Here is a 25,471-nt window from a genome sequence, read left to right on the forward strand (position 1 = left end):
GTCGAGGAAACCCCAGCTTTCCTAGAAATCAGTCTGGGCCTCTGCTGAGTATACAACTGTTCGTAACAAGAAGGAGATAATGCCATCTGGCTAGTTTTTTTATAAGAATTAGTAATAAGGTATATGGCACAGGGCACAAAACAGATGCTCAGATCAGTGAGATTAAATGACTATTCCCCTGCCTAGAAAGCACTCTGAAGCACTAGGCAGTCACAAAATAGCTGTTGGAGGGATGAATGGCTGGATGGATAAAACTATGAAAAAGTCAATTCCAGTGAACTGCCTATTTTTCCAGACTAAGCTTAAACATTTCCTCTGGGAAACTACCTTCATCCCAAGATACACACATTTTTTTCACTTTTCACTTAATAGTGTAGGTTACACAGCCAGATTGCCTGTGCTTGAATCTTGGTTCCACTACATACCGTTGTTTTGGGGCAAATCGCACAAACTCTAATTCAGTTTCTTCAACTATGAAATGGGGCTTAACCTCATAGGGTTTCTGTAAAGATTAAAAGGGTTACTACAAAAATACCTCTATTAGACTGCCTGGCTCATAGTAAGCATTCAATAAACATTAGCAACTGTGTATCACATTTTATAAATTATTTGTGTAGTCACTGAAAATAAGCTCCACAAGAGCAGGAACTTGGGTATGTTTTGTTTGCCACCTAAAACTGTGCCCTGAGAGATCTAGCAGGCATTCAATAAACAGCTGTTGAATGAATACCTACCTACCAAATACATATATTCTCCCCAACCCCAAATTAAGAACAGGGCTTTGCATATAGTAGATGCACGACAGATGTTTGCTGACTGAAGGAATGAATGGATTATGATCACATGGAAAGTGATTTCAGACTACTGACAGTACTATATCAAGGAGGCAAAAAAGAGAGTTAGGAATATCCCAGTTTATCTTTATAAACTTTTATTTAAAAAATAAAATTATAAACAAAATACAGAAAAATATTGACACCTATGATAACAAGGAAATGACTCCTAATCTTTAGGGCAGTTTGTTATCCTGGAAAAGAAATATGAAGTTCATAAAGAAATTTTATTGTGCAAAGGAGGAATGTACTTTTTAGGGTTCACTTATAATAGGTATTTGGCATTGACAGAAAAAGTATTTCTATGTATACATTCAACATTTTGCAGCATTATCTACACTCAAGTTACATTTCCAAATTCTACGCCAAATACAATCTAACTCACCACCAAAAATCCCTAAGATATTACTAAAATTCTGTTTATTCGGTAGAAGTACAGTATGGTTTCATTAGAAAATAATTTTATGTTCCTACTAGATCAATTATATTTTACCCACTTCAACAAAATTCAAGAACCTGTTCTTCCCAGTTGAAGCCAAGTCTCTTCTGCATAAATTAAACATTAACTGAAATTCGGCCATTTACAAAGTTCCAGGATAAGTTTTTCCCTCCCTCCTTAAAGACATTAAAACTTTCAATGGAAGGACACTGGCTTTGTTAAGTTATGTTTTCTTTAACAGTGGTTAGGACATATAATGGCTACAAGTTGCAGAACTTTAACTTCTTTTAAAAGATGGCTGAAGCACTTTTCCCTTACAGTTGCTACCAAACCCTCATTAAAATAAAACACAGTTGTCTGAAAACTTTTTTCCATTTTCCCCACACATTCCTCAAATCAAATTACTTATTAACAATTTGTGAATTTCTTGCTTAGGTTTTTTAAATTATGCTAGGGTGACTATCCTAATTTCCTGATCATCTTACCATTTGATTTTTTTAAGTATGATTTTATTAAAATTAACATAAATTACAAATAGCTTTCGTGTTTGCTACAGTTCTCTGAGAAATTTATCTGAACTTACTGAGAAGTCAAGATTCCACAGGGCCTGTAGGTCTAGACTTGGCAAACGAAACACCGAGATTCGAAAATTCTCATGCCTCCAAGGGATTCGAGGCAAATCAAATCTACTCATAATATATCAATTCCTTCTTAATTGTCTCAAATGAAGGTCATGTTTTAAAGTCTAATAAGATAATTAATGACAAAAAAAAATGGAGACAGGTTAATTTCCTTTAGTTGAACTCTTTCTTTCTAATTTATTTTCAGGTTGTAACTTCTCCTCCAGTACATGAGGGCTGGCAGTTGGCAGTAGGTTGCTGAGTTGACACTACTTCTAATTCAGATTCACGTACAAAAATCACTGCATCACCACTTACATTTATAAGACACTGTGCCTGTAAGAACAACAGGAAATGTTCAGTCACAAAGGCAGCAGTGTGTTCATGCTCTTGCATTAGATCAGGAGCAGTGCTGTACAGCTGAAAAACCATAGGCTTGTTAAGTCATCAGAGAAAAGACAGACAACCCAACAGAAAAATGAGGAAAGGATAAGAAGGCATTTCACAGGAAAAGAAACTCAAAAAACCAGTTAATACAGTTATTTGATTTTTGTAAAGAATCTTGAACAATTTTAAGTGAATTATTTGTTAACAAAACTGATAAAAAAATTAATTCTAAAAATTAACCTAAGCAACACCCCTTTGCTCCTATTAACAGAATTATATTACCTATTAGAAATAAACAGTGTGGCCGATGGAATATTATTCAAGCATAAAAAAAGAAATACTGCCATTTGCAACAACATGGATGGATCTAGAGGATATTATGCTCAGTGAAATATCAGGCAGAGAAAGACAAATACCATGTAATTTCACTTATTTGTAGAATATAAAAACAAAGCAATAAAGAATGAACAAAACAGCAGTATACTCACAGACACTGAGAAGTGACTGGTGGTTATCATGGCGGAGGGGTTGGGGTGGGGGGGGCGGTGTAAGTGGGATAAAGCAGCATAAAAATTCTCAATCATAATGTAGGATGGTCATGGGGATAGTAGTACATGGAGAATATAGCCAATGATACTATAACATCTATGTTGACAGATAGTAACCACACTAGAGGGTGAGGATTTAATGCGTAACTGTTGAACCACTGTTTTGTATATTTGAAACCAATATAAGATTGTATATCAACGATTCTTTAATAAAAAAAAAAAAAAGAAAGAAAAGTGTGGGCCCATCACAATGTGCTTTTCACCAGTACAGCAATTAAAATTGGATGGCAGCACAGTGCAAACCAAAGGGCGTCTTTAACTCTCCTCAATCAGCTATCACGGTAAGGCCCACCAAGAAGATGGTGGAAACAGTAACTTAGGAGCAAAACTTACAGAGGTATTTAAGAATTAAACAACTAGTCACCTGGGATGCAAACACAGCATCTGATCTATGTACGACCACGGTTATTAATATATTCAATTAAAACATGTTTTAAGAATCTAGAATCAAAGAACTCTGTAGAGCAGTTCTCTTTTGTGGGGGAGGGTGGGAGGTGGGAAATTCTCAGGTTCCCCATCAGAGAGTTCTAACTGTACTCACCTGGTTTTTATTTGGATTCTCCATGAAAACACACTGCTTCATGATGTAGGAGACGACAGCATTCCCTCCTAAAGCGGCGACATGAGCTCTCACCATAGCAAACACTTCAGCAATAAAAGCATGGAGAAAACCACTGACTCCTCCTTCCTAGGTAAGAATGCACAAGAACAGCCAACCTCTACACATGCACACACCAATATACAGAATACATCAAAGAATATGTATTAAACATTTTAAATGATCTTAATGTAATGGATAACTTTAAATTTCCTTCAGCATGGGGACTTCCTGCATGAATGAAAAAAACAACCTCCACTGAACACATGGCTGTAACAGGGATTGCTCTCCTTACTTTACAGATGATGAAAGTGAAGCTCAGAGAATCTGCAATAAGCCCATGACTACAGCTAGTAAATAAATAGCAGCACAATAATTCAAACTGTTCTTCCATCTTCAGCATCTCCCTGTATCAAATCGTTCCTATCATCATTCACATAAATTGATAGTAAACATAAACACTATAACTTCTCGGCTCTCCGGATGTTATTTCAGCCTACCTCCGACTCAGTCATAGCTCAAGTACTTCTTTTCTTCTCCTTTTATGAGTTTCTTCCTGCCTTTTAATCAAGAAATTCTAATGGCAGAGTACCAGAGACTTCAGAGGGTAATTTTAAATAGATTAAATAATTGTAAGCAAGTAACTCATCAAGCAATGAGTAAGTTTGGGGTATTAAGCCATACAGTCAATATTACAAATATCTGTTGAAGCAACATTTTTGGGTATGGTTGCTTAAGCATAAAATTTTATAGATTCCAAATAGTGCACTGTCCCTGTGCTTTTAAGAGCAACCGGAAAAGGTTAATCCACTAAGCCATGCCAGCTTCTCATACCCAACTTGCTCTGTCAAACTTAAATGGACTTCAAAGTATCACATATTTTAATTCTATATTAAAATGCCTTTGAGAATATCCTAAGGAGGTTCCTTTTCCATCTCAACACAATTAGAATATGTTAAAAACCTAATTTATTTTAAAGAAAACATCTAATTAATCAATCTGCCAGAAGTCATTCATTCATTTCTACGAAAACAATGTCCTAATTTGCACTGTGCAGGGCACTATGCTAGGTGAAGGATGATGAGCATATATTAAAAAATGGTATGTGGGCTTGTTATTTCTAAGAAAGTATGGAAATATTGCTGGCGAAACAATGGGGAAAAGCATAGTTAAGTCATCTTTATAATGCACACACTTTAAAAAATATAAAGTGCTGCTAAAGTAAAATCTGAAGAGTTACTGGGTTTCACACCTTAATAATTAAAAATTTTCCCCATTCACAGTATTGAGCAGCTCAACAGCCCTGTTCTACAACACAAGACACAGTATAAACACAATTTTTTTTCTCATATTTAAATTCTTGTGTAACAAAAAACATACTAGGCTAACTCAGATTCTTTGACCACATCAAGCAAAATGTAACTACCATTACTTGAAAACCAAATTAAAGTTTAATGATACCCAATGTGAAGTAAGATTCTGCATAAATGCAGTTTCATAAACTGATGGACAGGGAAAAAAAGGAGCAGTCTCACTGTTTCTCAGAGGAAGAACACAGAGCTAAATCATATAAACTATCCCTATAAACATCGACCTGTAATATAGCCCCCTACTATTTCTAAATGTAAACCCTTAAAAATTGCTATTTAAATATATCTTAGGCAAATAACTTCTGAGAAAACTAAACTTTTTTTTTTTAAGGGGCTGTTTCAAACCTCTAGTCATGGGTAAATCTGTTTTATTTACCGTATGATAAAGAATGTCTGGAATTACTAATAATAAATAGGTTTAAACTCAGTATGATGCTTGCGATAATACTAGCTGCTACACAAAATTTAGTAAATCTAATGTAAAGCCAATCCAGACAGGTTATTGAAAAATAACTGTGTGTGTTTGTTACTTAGGCAAAAAATCACAATTTGGATAGAACTTTTTTGGTTTTCTTACTAATATCTTCAATCAGAGAAAATTCACAGAACAATGAAATAACATCTATAAAATTACCTCACGAAGAGAAGTCGTTTCCCGAATAAAAAACATATTAATTATCCCAAGATATTTAGTTATTTTTGCTCCAGGAATGAAAGAAAGAGGTGTCATCTTAACAACCCCAACTGAAGAATTTGCACAAGGTGCAGCAGAACGATTCCGTACATTTCCTTCACCCACTGGGCTTGCTTTTTCAACCGTCACTGCTAAAATTGGAGAAAGGAGAGAAAGCATCAGGATGAGACGCTGGAACGCAAGCATTCCCTAAGGTTTCCAAATAAGTGGTGACAACATTCAGCTGTCTGTGAGGCTAAGCCATGTCATGAAAGAAAAGGAATTATCATGCACTGCATGCAATTAAAAAGAGAAAGAAAAACTTAAGAGGAAATGCTGCAATGGAATTCTTTTGGAAGAAAAATGGCAAATGGCATTCCTGCAAAAGAAAATGTTGATGCGGTGTGGCTACACACACAACGATCGTTATAAGGTGAAGGGAAAGAAAAAGCAGTAGAGCATTAAAGATTATCTGCTGTAGGAACAAATTATTATAGAGAGTGTGAAAGTTGTTTTATTTCCCAGTGCGGTTTTTTCCATCTTTTTCAGAGGACTTCGTCATTGTCAACTTGTAGATAAACCTTACATTAACTAGTTGTTAACAGGTTTCTCCTCCAAGCCTTTTTGATCAAACTCATAACTTAAAAAAATTAACAGATGACCTTGGCCATCTAAAAGTTGATTGTTTTTAGAATAACATAAGTAATAATAGCTACCACTTAACAAATAACTACTATAAGCCAGACATACATGTATCTATCCTTTCAAAAACACAGCAACATAGGTATTGTGTCCCCATTTTACACATGAGGAAACTGAGGCTCTGAGAAGTTAAATAACTTGCTCAAGGTCAAACAGCTATAATGGCACATCTAGGATTCAAAACCAGATCTCGCTGGTTCCGTATCCTGTGACCTTTCCTCTAAAACCTAGAGCTCCTTCCCTTTCATCGTACTGTAAACTCTTTCACTCAAATACATTTACCTTAATGTCTACCAAACCACAGGGCATGTAGGACATAAAAGTACTGATCCTGATTCTGGTAGTGAGATGAGAATTAACTTTCTCTTCAGAAAGACCTTGTTCTTTCAGCCCTCTGGCTATCACTCCTCGGAAACTGACAGACACCACATACTACCTAGTATCTTGGGTCCTGAAAGAGTGTCTCTTCGTTAACAGCTCATAATTTTCTTTCATTAGGATAAAATATCTATTTATATACTTTTAAGAATATCTTCACAAAAAAAGTAAAATTCTAAAAAAAAAAACAATCTAGGATAAACTGAACGAACTAAAGGCCCTTCAATAACTTTGGCTAAATGGCCATTAGAGTCTGCAGCTTTCACACTCCACACGTGATTGATTGGCAATGTCACTCCTGGTAGTAAGGGCCAGCCTTCACCACTGGGAAATCAGGGATAGGCTTCTCAGGTCATAATGTGGTAGAAACATCCGCCTACTTGTCTTAATTGATCCGCGCCTTATGGTCTGAGCTTTCAGTTTAATGAGCTCTATCCAGCTGCTGCATCTGTCTGCAAAGGAACTGTAATCAACTGACGTTGCTGAAAACACAGACAGAAAACAAAAGAAAAAACAAAGAAAAAATATGGATGACGGCTCTTACTCGTCATAACACTCCTTCTGATGATACAATTTAACCATGACTTAGAAAGAGAATGGTCCTTTCAAGTCGGAGAAGAGAGATAGGAAAGAGTCAAGCTTTAGACACTGATTTGTCCAAAACCGAGTTCGTAGCTGGCTGGCTGAGCCCCCTGGCGGTGTCACAGCTGTGTGGTCTCTCGGGGGGAACAGGCGGGGGCCCCGCAGAGGCACCAAGGAAAGGACCATCTACTGTGTTTTAGCTGACTCTACTTCCCATTCTTCTCACTTAACAATGTTTTAGCTAATCTGTATGTAAGGACTTCACTTATAATCTAAACTTCATGAATACTCCCCTTCCCTCTTTTTACCCTATTTATTTAAAATCAAAAATAAAAATGACAATCAATGGTGAAGAATACATGAAAAAAAAAAAATCACTAGTCGAGTTATCTTTTATTAAAAACACCTTCTTTCTACCATCAGCCACAGGAAGGCCAAAGGGTCATTTTGTCAGGAATTCTGTTTCTATGTCTGATTTTGGCAACAAAGCTTCTGATGACATGGGGCTGAGGGGGCAGGTGTGAGCTTCACAAGTTCTTTTAAAACAAGTAGCATTCACTATTACTAGGCCAAAAAAATAATGTAGAAGAGCTAATATTTTATTTTTAGAAACTGGGCAGCTATTAAAATGCTAAAAAATTGAAATATTAGTTTAATTAATATTTTTAAAGACACAGTCTAACTACAATAAAGCCACATTTTAGTGTCTACTCCATTGTCCAGTGCATTTCTCCGGTGTCTGTCTGTGCACCACCACACTAGAACTTCACACCTTGGGCGACTATTTGCTTAATTAGACAAACTCACCTCTCTGTGCAGCTGGTATACCTGAGTTAGAACTTGCACTCTCCAGGTGTTCTAATAAGACAATATGAACAACATTAGCTTGGGTGCTAAATACAAGGCGGTATTCTCTTCTTTGTTGTTTGTTAATACTCTCTATAAGCCAGAAGAATAGGAGGAAATCTTTATGGCTTCATTATAAAAGCAAACCAAACAGAAGTATTTAGGTTTAAAATGCAGTTTCTATTGATATATGAGAACTAGCTCAGTTAATAAATACCATGTCAAGGACCAACTACTGGTTAGTTACTGTAACACAATCAGAGTTTCAGAAACTTTACAGACATGAGAAAATATAAACACAGTAACAAATGTTAGTAGGATGAAAGCAGGATATGAGAAAACTGAGCAGAACAAAGGGTCAATGTATTGGGAAAGAAATCTGAAATGAAAAATGGAAGGGAAATGTTTGTGGGGGAAGAGCCAGTAAGATTAGAAATTACAGAGAAGGCAATGGTTTATGTCTTACAGATAAAGACAAGCTGCCTACTAGCTATAACCCTCCGCTTCACCACCGCGATCAACAGCTCCCTTTGGTGATATCAAGACTTTGTGGAGCTAAAACATGGCTGCTTTCCACAGAAACAATTAGGAATCCCGAACTAGTCACTCCTTCCCCAGTTATCTCTTACAAAAGTGGCATCCCGAATTTTCCCTGAAATTTTGTAGTTTTATTATAGATATTTTTAGAATATTGAAAAAATGTAAACAGTACTGTAAAAAAACATCATAAACTGTTTCTAAGGTTCAGGCTCTACCCACACTAGCATACTTGAATTTTTATTTCAAGGAATTTTATAATTGAGAGAATAAATGGTGCCAAGTTAGAAATAACTCATATAAAACACAGAGAATAATTTGGGTCAGCCAGTATTTAAACAAATTTATAAACTATGCAAACACCTGTCTTTTTCTGACTAATGTGTTGATCTTTTTAATATTTCTAAATTAATAAAAGTTGTACTTTTCAAAAATTAGATTTGTACAGAATGTTTCTGCTAATTGGGCGCAATGGAAGTACCTCCCGCCCATCCCCTCTGTGTAACGCCGGCGACCACCAGCTAATACTGGAGAGTGTACAGTGGCTGACATTCCTCTTACAGCACAGAGCTGGTGAATAAAAGGGATCACTAGTTAGGGTCCAAACAATGGCTGTGGAGGTACCATGACGTGGACATGCCCTCACGCTGCAGACCTGGACAGCGAGTCCTCCTGGTTGGGATTCTGAAAGCCACTGGGAGCCCCGGAGGAGACGGAACCTACAGGAAGAAGACCACAGCGAAACTGCCGTTCAGAGGCTTACAGCTCTCTGGGCACAGCTGGCCGAGCACCGGAACGGCCCTGGCGCAGAAACTGGGACAGCTTCCCCAGGCTTACCTATCCCAGGAAGGACCCGAGGCTCCCGTATGTCCTGTGTCATACAGACTTACAGAGAATACAGTTGACATTAGGAATTCTGTGAAGGTTTTTTAAATGCAGGGTAGAGGAAAGAGGTTAAAAAAAAGGTTAAAATTACCAAAGTGAAATTATTTTCTGTATCTCATTATAAGCTAGGTAATACGGAATTCCCCAGGAGCAACTGTATACAAATTAATGGCAAATGCCCATAAAAAAGAGTTTAAACGTGTAGAAAATATCTGTTCCCTTGTCTAACTATATCAGAAAAAAAGAAAAAACCAAAGGTACACAATGATCTATAAAGTATTGTGATGTTAAAGAAAGGATAAATAGAGTACCTCTGCAAAGACAGGCAATAATCTGTTAGGAGTAGTTGCCTCTTGGAGAGGGATGTGAAGGAAGATGGGAGCTTGATTTTGGACTATGTGATTTTTTTATAGGATTTGAATTTTCACCATGTACATGTATTACTTTTCCCAAAAAATTTTACAAAGGGTGGAGAAGAAGGGAAAGAAGCAAGGGAAAGTGTTTATTCTCTGCCCTCAAATAATGAACATGTTTGAATTAAAATCTAAAAAAAAAAAAACAGCTTTTTTAAACTGGAGATTATTCTTATGGGAAAAGGTGAGGAGACAATTGTTGATTTCACTTGAGGAGGGTGGGTTCATCTACTAACACGCTTGCTATGATCCCAATTTTTCTCTCAAAGACAAGACCCTAGGTGAGCTGATCCTGGAAGCAATGGGCATCAGTACCTCAGAATGGTCTGAATGCCTCAAATATCTAATAACCTCAGACTTTCAGTCACTCTGCTCCTTCTGATTACAGTTTGGCTTCCCAGGTAACAGTCTTTTCAAAAGAGAAGGTACTGGAAATATAAGCTGTCTGGTTCACTGGCAAACTAGTGATTCTGGTGAAAAAGAAATAAATGCATAAGCAATCTTTAAGCCAATACTAAATAAAGGACAACATATTTCATATTTGGGCATATAAATCTTATTAAGAGTCTTTCAGGCGTGGTTGAGGAGCTAACGCCCAGCTGTGGGCCGTTCATGTATCTGCGCGGGAGAGTTTGAGACAAACACTTATGTTAGTTGCCCATCACACGTTTGTAAAGGGAGTCTCAATCAAGCCACACAGCAGGCACACTTCTTTTAACGATTTCCTTCCCCACTGAGGACAAGAAAAAGATTATCCTATTAAAAAGTCACCAGTAAGTGATAACCCTTTTATCTAGAAATGAATGACTTTGGAAAGTTAGCGAGATGAACGTGTCAGAACATACAGTTTTATTATTCTTAGTACACTCTAGCAACAAGCCCAAGCAGTGTAGGGAGGGGACCTAAGTTAGATTAGTTTAGGGGAAATCAGCATATTGGTAACAGAAAACAATGTACCAAGGAATCTTCCTCCATTATATATGCACTAATGCTTTTAAAGTTTGAGAAGTCTCCATTCTTCTAAATAGTTTGTCATAACCAATGACACAGGTATTGGTTAGCTAAGATAGAGTTCTATACTTATCACTAACTCTTCTGATAATTTCATCACCTTATATCATCAGAATTCATAGATCTTTGTTCTGAATAATTAAAAAATATTTGAGAAAATCTTATCTGGTCATCTTAAAAAAATTACTAAAAATGAAAAAAATTTCTGCAAATTCTGAACATTCTCCAGTAGATTAAAATATGTGAGATCTGGAGTCTTTAAAATGTATGCTTTAATATTCCTGTTTAAATACTCTCAATCTTAATTATGGTCAAACTTTGGGTTTATGTCCTTTTAGGCGTTTCCATTAATTTATAATAAACTGAGTAATTACGTTCCTTAACTATAAAATCTGGCTTAATGACTGAGTTAGACAACGATGTATATAAACATTTGGTATAAACCTTGTCTAAAATGATATTCAAATACTGGTGAGCTGATAATGAAATTGCCGTATTACAGTTAAAAATTATCACAGCATAGAGAAAGATATCAATAGCTTCAATTTGGATGATCCACTAGGGAAAAAAATTCAAGTAATACCAGGTAATACATACCTTGGATGACAAAGACAATTAGCTTCTCTACTTGGGTCATTAAAGCTCCCATCTAACGGTGCACAACACCCTACACCACTGGTCTTCCTTCTTCAGTCCCCATCTTGTTTTCCTGCCTCTGTTTCCAGGCACCTACTCTTCCTCTCATTCCTATCTTTCGAACCTTTTCTTCCAAATAGTCCTATTTTTGGACAGTAAACCAATTCAATTTTCTTTGATTTGTACTTCCTCTTCCTCTGACCAGATTTCACTGTCCTCACGCTGCCTTGAAGCACCTAAGGTTCCCTATCCCTATTTCTCCATCAATTCCTTCCTTCCTTCTTTCCTATTTCTTGGATGAGTTCCCCAGACATGTTCCATTCTAGTTTCCTGCAATCTCAATCCCCTTCCTGACTGCATCTGTCTGCTTTAAGGACCGCCCAATGACTGTGTGGCCACTGATAACGTGGAGAACTTCACATTTTACTGCTGCTACCATTCAGTCATAGCAACAAAATAAATTTTTAAAGAAAGAGAAAGAAAACAAGTATGCAATGAATTGGTAATAGATATAAAGACATTTTTAGTTAGTATAAAGAATTATATATACTTGTAAGAATTCAGAACCATTAGTTGACAGGAAAGAGTAAAACCTAACCTTTGCAGTTTTTAATAGATTTATAGTTCTCCTAGTTGAAAGTAATAGGAAGCAACTCAATAAATTTAAAAAGCTAAATGATCTTTTAAACTCTTACTTGGTTTAAACAGAAAGTAACTCTTGCAGCCTATAATAAAAATAAAGATAAGAAACTCAAATGTGGCTAATGAATTATGGAGTACAATGTATTTAGAGAATAAGCTGAATTGTTTTCTTTGATACTGAAATCCGGAATTTGACCTATGCTTGTCTCATTCGTCAGCAGCTGTTTACTGAGAGGACGGCTCCTGCCACCGTACAGCTTATGCCATTGAACATGAGGCTATCACCCCAGCATGAAGCAAAATGAAAGCAGCAACAAGGTGGGTATAAAAAACACTTCTTCTCTACACTATCATCTGACAGTATATAAAAACTAAAACTCACTTAAACCTTTTTAAAGCCTTAAATTCTCAAAGTTAAATGAAAACTATTATCCTATTGTAGAGTAGATTTATAAAGTATTCCAGATATATTTATAGTGGTATATAATTCACATACATTTATCTAATATAAATTCTTAAGCCCCACAAAATGGTATATAATATCTCAAGGCTTAGGTCTTTAGAGATGTATCTAAAGTAATATCTAATCTTTTATAAAAATTACATGCATAAGGTTTTTTAGTCTCTGAGAAAAATCTATGAAAAAAATATTTTTTTACTTTTTTATATTTTTCATTCAGATTCCTCATTTTTACTATTTTGCTCTTTTTTCTATATGTATATGTCATTTTTAAAGTCTCTTGAAAACAACTTCAGAGTGGGACATAAATATTTAGAAAACTTAAGTGTAGGTATTACTGATGAGGAAAAAACATCATGAAAGCGGTATAAAAAATTTGGTATAGCCACCTTTTTTCTTGTAACACAACTTCATTAAAAAATAATTTATATTGATCCCACATAATCTACGTTCCTCATAGTATTCAAGGAATTTTGATGACTTTCACTTGATAATGTCCCTTAAGAAATTACCTTGGCTCAGCACCTTTTAATATTTCAAATCAGAAAAATCAAGATAACTAGCAAGGTAACACCAAATCAACCATACGTTGGAGACATACATCAAATTATTTTGTTACCTTGAGAAACAGAACCAAATATAATAAAAGATGGAAGGAAAAAAATTGAACATGGATGGACAATTCAGGCCCAGGCTTACTCTACACAGTGAATTAGGATACATGTAATAGAAGCATGTTTCCTTTACATAATTTCACTCATTTTCAATAACACAAAAAGAAGGAAAGGTTTATCTACAAGTGAAAAGATGGAAGTATTAATAAACATATTGTGCATAGCTCTTGAAACTACTCTCTCAACATAAAAGGAAATGAAAAATTTTAATAAATCATCCTGTTTCTGGTAAGAACATGAAAAACAGACTTCAAAGTTTTCAGAATTAAAAAAAAGGAAAAAGCTCTGCTTACTAACTGACAACAAAACTGCAACAACTACATGTTTACTTATCAGTATTAGTATTCATGTGCTCTGCGGTTGCACATAACAGAGCAGATATGTTTTTGAGCATTTACTTGTAGTACTCTTACATTTCTCTCTCCTGCCTGTTTCCTCTAAATTCCTAAGCTTAACTTTTTCCAGATATTTTTATTTTCTATTTAAAGCCTCCCTTCATGTTACAATGCTCCGTAATTATATTCATGTTATAACACTGTTACAGCACTCTTCAGACCTTTTCAAAGCCCACCCTATCCTCAAATCTTCCACAATACTTTGAGACAACTTCAAACATATTTAGATAGCCCATGCCCTCCTGAAAAGACTTGAGGGAGCAAAAGACAATAAACATGCAACAAAAACTGTAATTTGCAAAACTATTTACAAAAGGTACATATAAACATTTTAGTGTTTACTGATGATTTTAAAATGTAATATTCAAGGAAAAGCATGTAAGTTTGGCATTTAAGCCCTCAGTATCAGAAGTTCTATATGTATTAGTAATAGATGTGATATTGATTACTATGAAGATGATGATGATAATAAAGATGGCATGATCTCATTCAGTGGTTTTCACTTTTTGAAACCCTTTCTTCCAACAAAATCACATACAGAAAACCGGTATGTACAAGCATGCTCAGTGGAACCTGCTCTAGTTCAGAGGCAAGGGGTCCAGGGACCCATCCTGTGACGCCCCTGCTCTCCTCAGCTCCCTCCCCACCCTACCCTCCCTACCCTCCAGGAAGGCCATGAGGCACCTCTGAAGAAACTATGGTTTGAAGGAGCACAGTTTTAAAATTGTTGGTTTAACTGATTTGAAGCTATCTGGAAAATTTTTAATTTAACTTAATTAACAAAAGTTCAGTGTGATCTAAGGGATAATTTAGTTTTGATTTACCCCTTTAGTAATGGGAACATGTTAATAAAGGAAGAACCATAAACTACAGAAATCCAAGGAATCAGGGTATTTTAAAGATTAGAGAGAATCTTAATCCTTTCACACTTTACAGATGAGGAACTAAGGCTTACTTGGCCAAATCAGAGGTTAACTGGCTCAGGCTGTCATACTTTTATCTGCTGCAGAGCTGAGAAGAGAACCCAGGCCTGCCACTTTATGACTCCATGTACGGTCCCTTCTCCACACTCCCTAAAGTGAATCGCAAATGTTTTAGGAACTGTTCAGGTACTACTTAATCTACTCAAATTCTTCTTTCTCTGTTCTTCTGTTCACACATTATCATTTGTACAAAATATACTAATGACCACAATAAGCACTAGTTAAAGTTACTTTTGAAAACTACTGCAGAACTGTAAGTTATCAATTTATAGATACAGCAAACTTACAGTTTAATCTTCCACAGAATTCAGTAGCTATTAACAATACGGTAAAATTGAGCTAATAGGGACCTCAAATCCACAAATATATATTCCTATAGATTCCAACTGATCATATCTCTTTTTTGTTGATTAGAATTTTGGTGTGGAACTAACCCTGTGTTAAATACAAATTACGGTATAAGGCAGGTATTTAAAAAAAAAAGATCCTGTCCTTTTTTTGGTCTGAAAGCTCTACTTAATGTTTAAGTCTGAACTCAGATTATCTTTGGGTTTGATTTTTCCTCTCCTTTCTTTCCAGGAGTTGAGGTATGTTCTCTTTGGAGTTCTAAATTAGAATTTCAATTTAGGCAAAAAAGGAAAAAGGACCAAATTTACCGTGTTGAAAGTTCAGAATCTGAAAAGTAGCTTAACTTTACATCTCCAAAATGTGAGACAGGTTCTATTTTTCTACATAGATAGGCCTTGCCCTGATTTAGTAAAGAGTCTACTGACATATACAATGTAAATATAAAGTAATTCTTGTATTATAACTAATTTTGTATCAGATAAAATAATTGACAAGTAGAAATTGTAAAATAATTTCACTTGTATTATAAAATATAAAAATTAGAAAAAGTCAATGTGGTTTAAAATTATAAATGCACCATTCCTCAGAATAAAAAATTTAGGAAAAAATACAAACTACATTTATTGTATATGAAATGTATATATATGAAATATAGCACAGTAATTCTGTAAATCTATATAATAGAAATTGTACTGCAATCAGAAGAGAAATGGAAAAAACTACTTCCCCCTTTCCTCCAAAGATTGTAAAGATCTGAATATATTTACTACTATTAAGTTAAGGGACAATCATTTTGTATTTGAAAAAATGGCAGCATCTTGTAAAGTACGTAACAGTATTCCTTAATTATAATTAAGATGCCCCAAAATCAGAAAGCTTATCCTCTTCTCACTTGTAGTACCTCCACCCAAACCTCTCCACTTATCTTCAGAAGAAAACAAGTATTTTGTTCAAAATTTCTGTAAAGGTTTAATTGTTGTTGAAAAAAATAACTTAACCAAATATAATATAAATATCAACTATACCTTGTGTGAATAACTACTCTTGAGAAATCCAGATCTCTGAAAAGAAAACTTTAATCCACTTGGAGGTGTAAGAATGGAATATCATACAAAAAATTACCTTAGTAACTCCTGGTAAGATTACTTGACAAATTAAAATTAAAGGAATAGCACTCTCTCCCCTTTATGAACATGAAGAAATACACAATGAAAGAAGGAAGAATAAATCTTCATCTTAAGAATAAGTAAGACTGCCTACAGTGAAGAGGCAAGTGAAAGGAACTAAAAACTACGATTGTGTTTGCATTTCCCTGACTTAATTAACCAACCTTTAGCCGGTGGAAAAGGGTGAGCTGAAAGTGAGTCCGAGCAGAGCTCCAGTGGAAACTGCAGAAGTTCTTCATTATCTGTAGAGGCTTGAGAGGCCAGAAAAACAGCAGTCATTTAGTAGTGATCTATTATTAATTGTTTAAAAATTAAGACTCTGCAATAACATAGGTATTTCGCCCAACCCAATTTATTGTGGCTATTTTCTTCTTGGTTTCTCCAAGGGAACCCTTCACCTGCACAATTATGAGAGTAGCACTATCTTCCTTGGTAGGAGGGTTGTGAGATTTAGAAAGGATAATGTGTGAACATCTCTTAGCACAATGCCTTGCAAATAATAATGACTCAGTAATAATATTACCCCACTCTTTATACTGTACCAGTTCTATGATACTTAAGCCAGTTATTATCTATCTTCTTTGATAAATATCTGAACAAAATTATTTCATTCATCTATTTAACATTAATTCAATGCTATACATGTAGAATGTAATCGAGTTAAAAAATTTTAGACTAATAATGAGTATTTTATTTAGCCAATAAATCATTAAACTTTAGAAAGTATACTTTTTTCCTCTTCTTTTCTTTTAGGGTACATAGTTTCTAATAATTTGGATTTCTTTGGAATATATTAAGAATGGTACTTCCTAAATTTTACTGAAGGACAGTTCTGAGAATCTGTTGAATACTATGGGACTTTTCCTGAGAAAAATACATTCTGCTTGCTAAATTCAGTAGGCCCTCAGATGCCTTGAGGACCTCCCCATTCTAGAATAGAAACATCTGAATTATTGCAGAATTAATATGCTATATAATCAAGGTCTAAAAAACAGCAGCATTCTCTATGTAAATACCATTCAACAACCTATTCATATGTTTAAAATATGAAGTCAGCCATATGCTTATCCATACAGTTATCTTGTTAAACATAAAAAGTGGCAGTATCTCTTCAAGAAGTAAGTCATTTATTTAATCTACCTATCCTTTATATTTTTCATTGAAATATAAGGTGGATGAACACGAGCTATTCAGTAATCCATCATAGGTTTACCTCTTTGCAATGACTTTTCAACATGCGATTTTGTAGTCTGTAAAGCCTGATTTTTGTCAAAAGTTATTGCAACTGCTGTAACTGTAACCTAGAATCACAGAAACAATTGTGAAAAATAAAAATAATAATCACTGTCAAAGTTACAAATCTTTTTCTACCATGGAAAAACTTACACTAATTGACTAATTTGCCTTTCCGGTTAAGATTCTTAAACAGAATAACACATAATCCCAGATATTCAGACTATAATTAAGCTCAGCATGTATAAACCTAGATATTCCAGGAAGAGCTCAAGAACCTTCTCTAAAAGATGGAGACCGGAGAAATCGCACATTAAGTACGTATCCTATGACCTTCAGAAGAATGAAATGTACATAGTCTGATTCATACTAATATTTCAAAAAATTCTTTGAAGTAAAAGTTTATACTTAATTATGGCAAATTTAAAATATTAAAACATATCAGATAAAAGCTAGAAATCTTCTTTAATAGACTGAATTTTAATTACCTGAATTAATTCATCTTCAGGCAGAGACACTGTAAAGTTTACATGACAAAGGCAGCAGGGGATCATAGACCGTAGTTTAAAATACAGGCTCTACACAATAGAAAATATTAGTTCTTTCAATTAAAAATTTTATGAAAAGTGTTTTTTTAATGCATGTATATTATGGCAAATGGAAAGTTTACAGCATTAAATTACTGTAATAATTTACTGGTCCTCTTCTGTTCTATCAATTCTTATATTAAGAATGCATTTTAAATATCTAAGCAGACAGTAAGATTCAATTATATCCATCAGTAAGTTATAAAAAATGTTTTTTAAAAAAATTGTTATACATATACAATAGATTTTTATGAGGTTTAAAGCTATGAAATAAAATATATTTCTTTTATATTATGGTATATTAAGATGAAAAGGACAACTTTAGTATTCTACCTAGGCAGTTATTGATATGTAAATAAAAATAATTCAGCCCACAACTGTAAGGTATTCCAGACAATATAAATTTTATTTTTTTTATGTCATGATTCTTAGAGTAGATTTAACTAAAATATAGTTAGTCAGAAGGTTCCTACCTTGAGCAAATTTTCACAGAGATCATTAAAGTTCTTATTAAGGGCTTGATTAGTCAGGTTAAGGCTGCTTAATCGTATTACTCTTACTGATGTGAACATCTAAATATGGGGAGATATAATAGCATGTCATTTTATTACTTTTAGCTAAATACTGTAACAGTTGGTAAAACTGCAAAATAATGAATAATAAATAATGTGGTACGAAAAAGTTAACATTTTAATTGCAATAAGGAGGTCAAAAGGCAAACATATTAAAAAGGAACTTGCTAAAATCATGTATGTTGCATTTGCTTAAAATTAAGAATGAAAGGTTTACCTGTATTTCAGATGTCCAATTATTTATACCAGGCATAATTTCTGTATTACAACTATAAAAGCCTGTCAAAACAAATTACAGTTAGCCATATGATAATGTCCCATTTATTTTTGTGTTAAAGAATAACATTTTTCAATTATTGCATGAAGTTCTACCTGTAAAATCCATTCACTCTTTTTCCAAAAACTCTTACCTTCAGGAAACTTTAGACCATCTTAATAAATTATCAGTTTTTTAACATATAAATACAAAAGGGTTAAAAATCAGTTCCCCTAGGTTCCAACATAAATATTCTTAAACGATAAATGTTTTCAGCCTTGGAGCAGTAAAGCACATGACAGGATGTGACACTGATAAAGCCTTTACAATAAAATTGATACTATAATAATTATGAATTTAAATATTGATATGCAAACTAGTCTCATCGCAAAAGTAATCTTTTTCTGTTCACCTGAAGGAGGAGGAACATCAGTAAGTAGAGAATGTACATCTTCCATAGCATCTGTGTCATCAATCTGAAAATAAAAAGATTAAGACTACTACATAAGTGGTAAATACATAATCATTTCAAATTTTAAACAGAATTATTGTTTTTACTATTTACTAAATACAAAACGTAAGTCAAAGTAGAGTCACTTTTCCCTAAGTTAAAACACAGAACTTGAAAAAAAACCTCTAATATCTGTATATTTCTCCAAAGTAATATACTTCCAAGTGAAATATTTTATATTATAAAGTATATTGAGTTTTTTAAAAAAGCTTTTCTTATGCCTTAATGAAGGCATTTTTTTTTCAAAAGACAAAGATACCACAGCCATCACCTCCATTTGTTTAAATTAATAAAGTGCAGTTAAAACATTAAGTAAAATCTTTTTACTAAATACAGAGCTGCTTAAAAATATAACTACGTAGGAACAGAATCTAAGTCCGGACTCACGCACCCTAAGCCTCCCCTCACGCCACCCTTGGGACTTCGAGGCCACTTTCACTTCAGCGTTACTTTAGCTACCCACGGTCATGGGCATATCTCAACCCACTACTCCCAAAGACCTTCCACTCCCACATCTCAAGCACTCTCCAGCTCCAGTTCCCTGTCTCTCTGTGCCTTCTCTTACTGACTCTGCACCTTGCCCTCAGTCCTCGGCCCACACCTGTTCTCTAATTAGCCAGGACCCCAAACAGAAATATCAATAGTGCTCGAGATCCAACTTCAGGTAATGCAGAGAACAGCTGGACTGTTTGTTAAACAGGCTCCTGGATCCCACCTTGAAACTTTCATTTACTGGGTCTCAACTAGGGACTCTGGAATTTGCTTTTCTCCCAAGCCTGACCATTCTATAGGGGAAGGTGAGGGAACAGATTTGTGAGGGAGGAAGCTCCATAAACTTTTCATGCCACATTTGTTCAACAGGAATGTTAGTTCTGAGTGGATTTTTATAATGAAAGCTCAGTTACACCTTCTGCATTCAGTAAGAAAACCCTACACTCAGAATTCACGGCACTTATTACATTACATGTAAAAATGTTATCATTATAGTAACATGTTAAAGCATATTAAGCAGGCAATAATTACAGTAAGTGAAAGAATAGCATTTTCTTATTTAAATTTATTCAAGTTTGCAAAAATAGCTCCAAGAGCTTATTATTTTAATTTCATTTTAGCCCATACATTAATTATAGATTAATATATCAGTCATGCAGTGTTACATGAAGAATATATTACCAAACTCTGATATTTTCAAGTTTTTTATAATTTCTATAATAAAACTTTGAAGTGTTACAAGTTTTAATGATACAAAAATATCACATCAATTTTTAGATATGATTATAAAACCGCACATCTTATCTCCCAAAAACGTTAAAAGATTAGTCCAATGAAATAATACCTCCAAAACAAAAGCATCTTTTTTCCCATGTGAAAGGTCCAATTCTGTAACTTCATCAGAGCTTTCTGACTGAGATCTTAAAAGTCTTGAGCGTTGTCTAGGTTCTGGGATGGGTGATCCTATTATCTCTTCTGATATCTCCTAAAAGAAATAAATCAGTTTGTATCATCTAAGTTTTCTTCAATTTTGTTATTTTTCTTATAAACTGCCATCTTTTCTTTTTTCCTTTTATTGAGGTATAACTGACATGTAACATTATATTAGTTTCAGGTATTAGTTTCATTACATTAGTTACAGTTTCCTATTTGTAGATTTCAGTTTGGCTTAAAATCTTTGCTAATAGACAAATACCTGTGGGGAAAAGTCTACAAAATAATACAAATACAAAATAATACACAGTCTATATTTAATTATATCCCTTATGACTAATTAATCTTTTACAGAGTAGGTGGATAATTCCTTTTAAGGATAATAAGCAGTATTGCTATTTGATACACTCAGAAACATGTCACAGGCATAGCAAGGCAATACTGACATCTCGTGTACAGAGAGGGCACTACAACTGGCAGTCACAGCTCAGAAGGTACTTACTACTCAACATTTAAAAGACCTAATAGTGATGCAAGGATGGTACAACATTCGAAAATCCATCAACATCATCCACCACATAAACAAAAAGGACAAAAATCACATGATCATCTCCATAGATGCTGAAAAAGCATTCAACAAAACTCAACATCCATTCATGATAAAAACTCTCAACAAAATGGGTATAGAGGGCAAGTACCTCAACAAAATAAAGGCCATATATGAAAAACCCAAGCCAACATCATACTGAACAGCGAGAAGCTGAAATCTTTTCCTCTAAGATCGGGAACAAGACAGGGATGCCCACTCTCCCCACTGTTATTCAACATAGTACTGGAGGTCCTAGCCATGGCAGTTAGACAAAACAAACAAATACAAGGAATCCAGATCGGTAAAGAAGTCAAACTGTCACTATTTGCAGATGACATGATATTGTACATAAAAAACCCTAAAGACTCCACTCCAAACTACTAGAACAGATATCGGAATACAGCAAAGTTGCAGGATACAAAATTAATACATAGAAATCTGAGGCTTTCTATACACTAACAATGAACTAATAGAAAGAGAAATAAGGAAAACAATTCCATTCACAACTGTATCAAAAAGAATAAAATACCTAAGAATAAACCTAACCAAGGAAGTGAAAGACCTATACCCTGAAAACTACAAGACACTCTTAAGAGAAATTAAAGCTGACACTAACAAATGGAAACTCATCCCATGCTCGTGGCTAGGAAGAATTAATATTGTCAAAATGGCCATTCTGCCCAAAGCAATCTACAGATTCAATGCAACCCCTATCAAATTACCAACAGCATTCTTCAACGAACTGGAACAAATAGTTCTAAAATTCATATGGAACCACCAAAGACCCCGAATAGCCAAAGCAATCCTGAGAAGGAAGAATAAAGTGGGGGGACCTCGCTCCCCAACTTCAAGCTCTACTACAAAGCCACAGTAATCAAGACAATTTGGTACTGGCACAAGAACGGAGCCACAGACCAGTGGAACAGAATAGAGACTCCAGACAATAACCCAAACATATATGGTCAATTAATATACGATAAAGGAGCCACGGACATACAATGGGGAAATGACAGTCTCTTCAACAGATGGTGTTGGCAAAACTGGACAGCTACATGTAAGAGAATGAAACTGGATCATTGTCTAACCCCATACACAAAAGTAAATTCGAAATGGATCAAAGACCTGAATGTAATCCAGGAAACCATAAAACTCTTAGAAAAAAACATAGGCAAAAATCTCTTGGACATAAACATGTGCAACTTCTTCATGAACATATCTCCCCAGGCAAGGGAAACAAAAGCAAAAATGAACAAGTGGGACCATATCAAGCTGAAAAGCTTCTGTACAGCAAAGAACACCATCAATAGAACAAAAAGGCATCCTACAGTATAGGAGAATATATTCATAAATGACAGATCCAATAAAGGGCTGACATCCAAAATATATCAAGAGCTCATGCACCTCAATAAACAAAAAGCAAATAATCCAATTAAAAAATGGGCAGAGGAGCTGAACACACAGTTCTCCAAAGAAGAAATTCAGATGGCTAACAGACACATGAAAAGATACTCAACATCGCTAGTCATCAGAGAAATGCAAATTAAAACCATAATAAGATATCACCTCACACCAGTAAGGATCGCCACCATCCAAAAGACAAACAACCACAAATGTTGGCGAGGTTGTGGAGAAAGGGGAACCCTCCTACACTGCTGGTGGGAATGTAAATTAGTTCAACGATTGTGGAAAGCAGTATGGAGGTTCCTCAAAAAACTCAAAATAGAAATTCCATTTGACCCAGGAATTCCACTTCTAGGAATTTACCCTAAGAATGCAGCAGCCCAGTTTGAAAAAGACAGATGCACCCCTATGTTTATCGTAGCACTATTTACAATAGCCAAGAAATGGAAGCAACCTAAGTGTCCATCAGTAGATGAATGGATAAAGAAGATGTGGTACATATACATAATGGAATATTATTCAGCCATAAGAAGAAAACAAATCCTATCATTTGCAACAACATGGATGGAGCTAGAGGGTATTATGCTCAGTGAAATAAGCCAGGCAGAGAAAGACAAGTACCAAATGATTTCACTCATATGTGGAGTATAAGAACAAAGGAAAAACTGAAGGAACAAAACAGCAGCAGAATCACAGAACCCAAGAATGGACTAACAGTTACCAAAGGGAAGGGACTGGGGAGGATGGGTGGGAGGGGAGGGAGAAGGGGGGGAGAAGAAAGGGGGCCTTACGATTAACATGTATAATGTGGGGGAGGCATGGGGAGGGCTGTGCAACAGAGAAGACAAGTAGTGATTCTACAGAATCTTACTACGCTGATGGACAGTGACTGTAATGGGGTTTGTTGGGGGGACTTGGTGAAGGGGGAGTCTAGTAAACATAATGTTTCTCATGTAATTGTAGAATAATGATACCAAAATAAAAATTAATTAATTGATTGGTTGATTAGTAAGTAAATAAATAAATAAAAAGACCTAATAGCCCATCAAGAATTAAAGATTTACGTCTCCAAACGGATTCTAATCTTTCATATCTTTTCTTACCCAGTGGTAATTTTTTCAAGCTCCACAAGGTACAATATGCATTATGAAAAATATATGTGTTATGGGAATGTATAGGTAATACACAGATTATGCATGTATTTACTAATGCAATTTATTAAGCTGAATTAATTTTTGGTAGTTACAAGAATGATCTTGAGATCAGTGTATGGTGCAATCCTACATGGGTTCATTAGCTTTTACAAGTATTACACAGCCAAAGATCAGAACTAATTAGAGGTTCTAAGTATCTGTTGGCCACAAAGAGTATTAAGAGAATTTGGATATGCAAGCACAAATACAAAAGGCATATCCCGTTATTGGTGTAAAAGTTATCTTTTAAAAAACAAGGAAATTATGAGAAAAGGATTTTCAAAACTGTACTTTTAAATGTTCACTGCTAACGCGTACCTTATGTAACACTATCATCACAGTTTCATAACATAGCTATCTGTAAAGCACTTCACATTCATTTATCATATTTGCACTCTAAATTAACTTGCCCTATATATATTTGACAGGGTGCCTAGTGTAACTACAAATGATAGAGTTGCAGTTTGGAGGAAAGTAGTTTGCCTGGGTGTGAAAACTAGTAAGTAAGGAACTTGTTTAGATCAGTTCTTTTGCCTCTGAGTGCAATGCTCTTCCCACTATTTACCACCCTTCTTTTTATAATTTACAGTAACTTAAAATTCAATAATGCTGCTGTCCACTGTATGATAGACCTAATAAATGTACTTATCTGGTGTTAAATAGAACTTAAATTCATAATGAGGTTTCACCACTGGTATTTTTGGTTATTCTAAAAGTCTTACATCTTATTTTGGTACCTCTGGTTGACTGAATTATCTCCATTTAAGTGATATTACATCTCTGCATTAGAAACATTTTTTAATGTATTGATTAAAAAAAATAATAGCATTTACATGCTCCACATCGCTAATTACCAGGGAAATGCAAATTAAAACCACAATGACATATCACCTCACACCAGTAAGGATTGCCACCCATCCAAAAGACATACAACAACAAATGTTGGCGAAGTTGTGGAGAAAGGGGAACCCTCCTACACTGCAGGTGGGAATGTAAACTAGTTTATCCATTGCGGAAAGCAATATAGAGGCTCCTCAAAACACTAAAAATTGAAATACCATTTGACCCAGGAATTCCACTCCTAGGAATTCACCCCAAGAATACAGGAGCCCAGTTTCAAAAAGACATATGTACCCCTATGTTTATCGCAGTACTATTTACAATTGCCAAGAAATGGAACCAAGCTAAGTGTCCATCAGTAGATAAATGGATAAAGATGTGATACATATACACAATGGAATATTATTCAGTCATAAGAAGAAAACAAATCCTACCATTTGCAACAACATGGATGGAGCTAGAGGGTATTATGCTCAGTGAAATAAGCAGGGCGGAGAAAGACAAGTACCAAATGATTTCACTCATCTGTGGAGCATAAGAACAAAGCAAAAACTGAAGGAACAAAAAAGGAGCAGACTCACAGAACCCAAGAATGGACTAACAGTTGCCAAAGGGAAAGGGACTGGGAAGGATGGGTGGGAAGGGAGGGATAAGGGGAATAAGGGGCATTACAATTGG

At 35.0% G+C, this 25,471-nt stretch overlaps 1 protein-coding gene across 29 annotated transcripts in view; it reads right to left on the minus strand.

Moving 5' to 3' along the window:
- Positions 1-910: 910 nt before the first annotated feature.
- C2CD5 (C2 calcium dependent domain containing 5) overlaps positions 911-25,471 on the minus strand; it is a 94,977-nt gene continuing 70,416 nt past the window's right edge. For 11 of the 29 annotated variants that reach the window (XM_036889317.2, XM_036889329.2, XM_036889328.2 and 8 more), the window contains 12 exons: positions 20,682-20,822; positions 19,247-19,310; positions 18,796-18,857; positions 18,480-18,578; positions 17,908-17,997; positions 17,400-17,487; positions 16,351-16,437; positions 7,998-8,048; positions 6,989-7,090; positions 5,490-5,680; positions 3,429-3,575; positions 911-2,228 (listed from right to left, as the gene is read on the minus strand). In XM_036889317.2, coding sequence (XP_036745212.1) covers positions 2,097-2,228; positions 3,429-3,575; positions 5,490-5,680; positions 6,989-7,090; positions 7,998-8,048; positions 16,351-16,437; positions 17,400-17,487; positions 17,908-17,997; positions 18,480-18,578; positions 18,796-18,857; positions 19,247-19,310; positions 20,682-20,822 — 1,254 coding nt within the window. In that variant the 3' untranslated portion in view covers positions 911-2,096. The remainder of the gene's footprint in view (positions 2,229-3,428; positions 3,576-5,489; positions 5,681-6,988; positions 7,091-7,997; positions 8,049-16,350; positions 16,438-17,399; positions 17,488-17,907; positions 17,998-18,479; positions 18,579-18,795; positions 18,858-19,246; positions 19,311-20,681; positions 20,823-25,471) is intronic. The other 18 variants (XM_036889318.2, XM_036889332.2, XM_036889336.2 and 15 more) reach the window with 5 other exon arrangements.

The sequence above is a fragment of the Manis pentadactyla genome, chromosome 14, assembly GCF_030020395.1.
Source record: "Manis pentadactyla isolate mManPen7 chromosome 14, mManPen7.hap1, whole genome shotgun sequence".
Taxonomy (NCBI): domain Eukaryota; kingdom Metazoa; phylum Chordata; class Mammalia; order Pholidota; family Manidae; genus Manis; species Manis pentadactyla.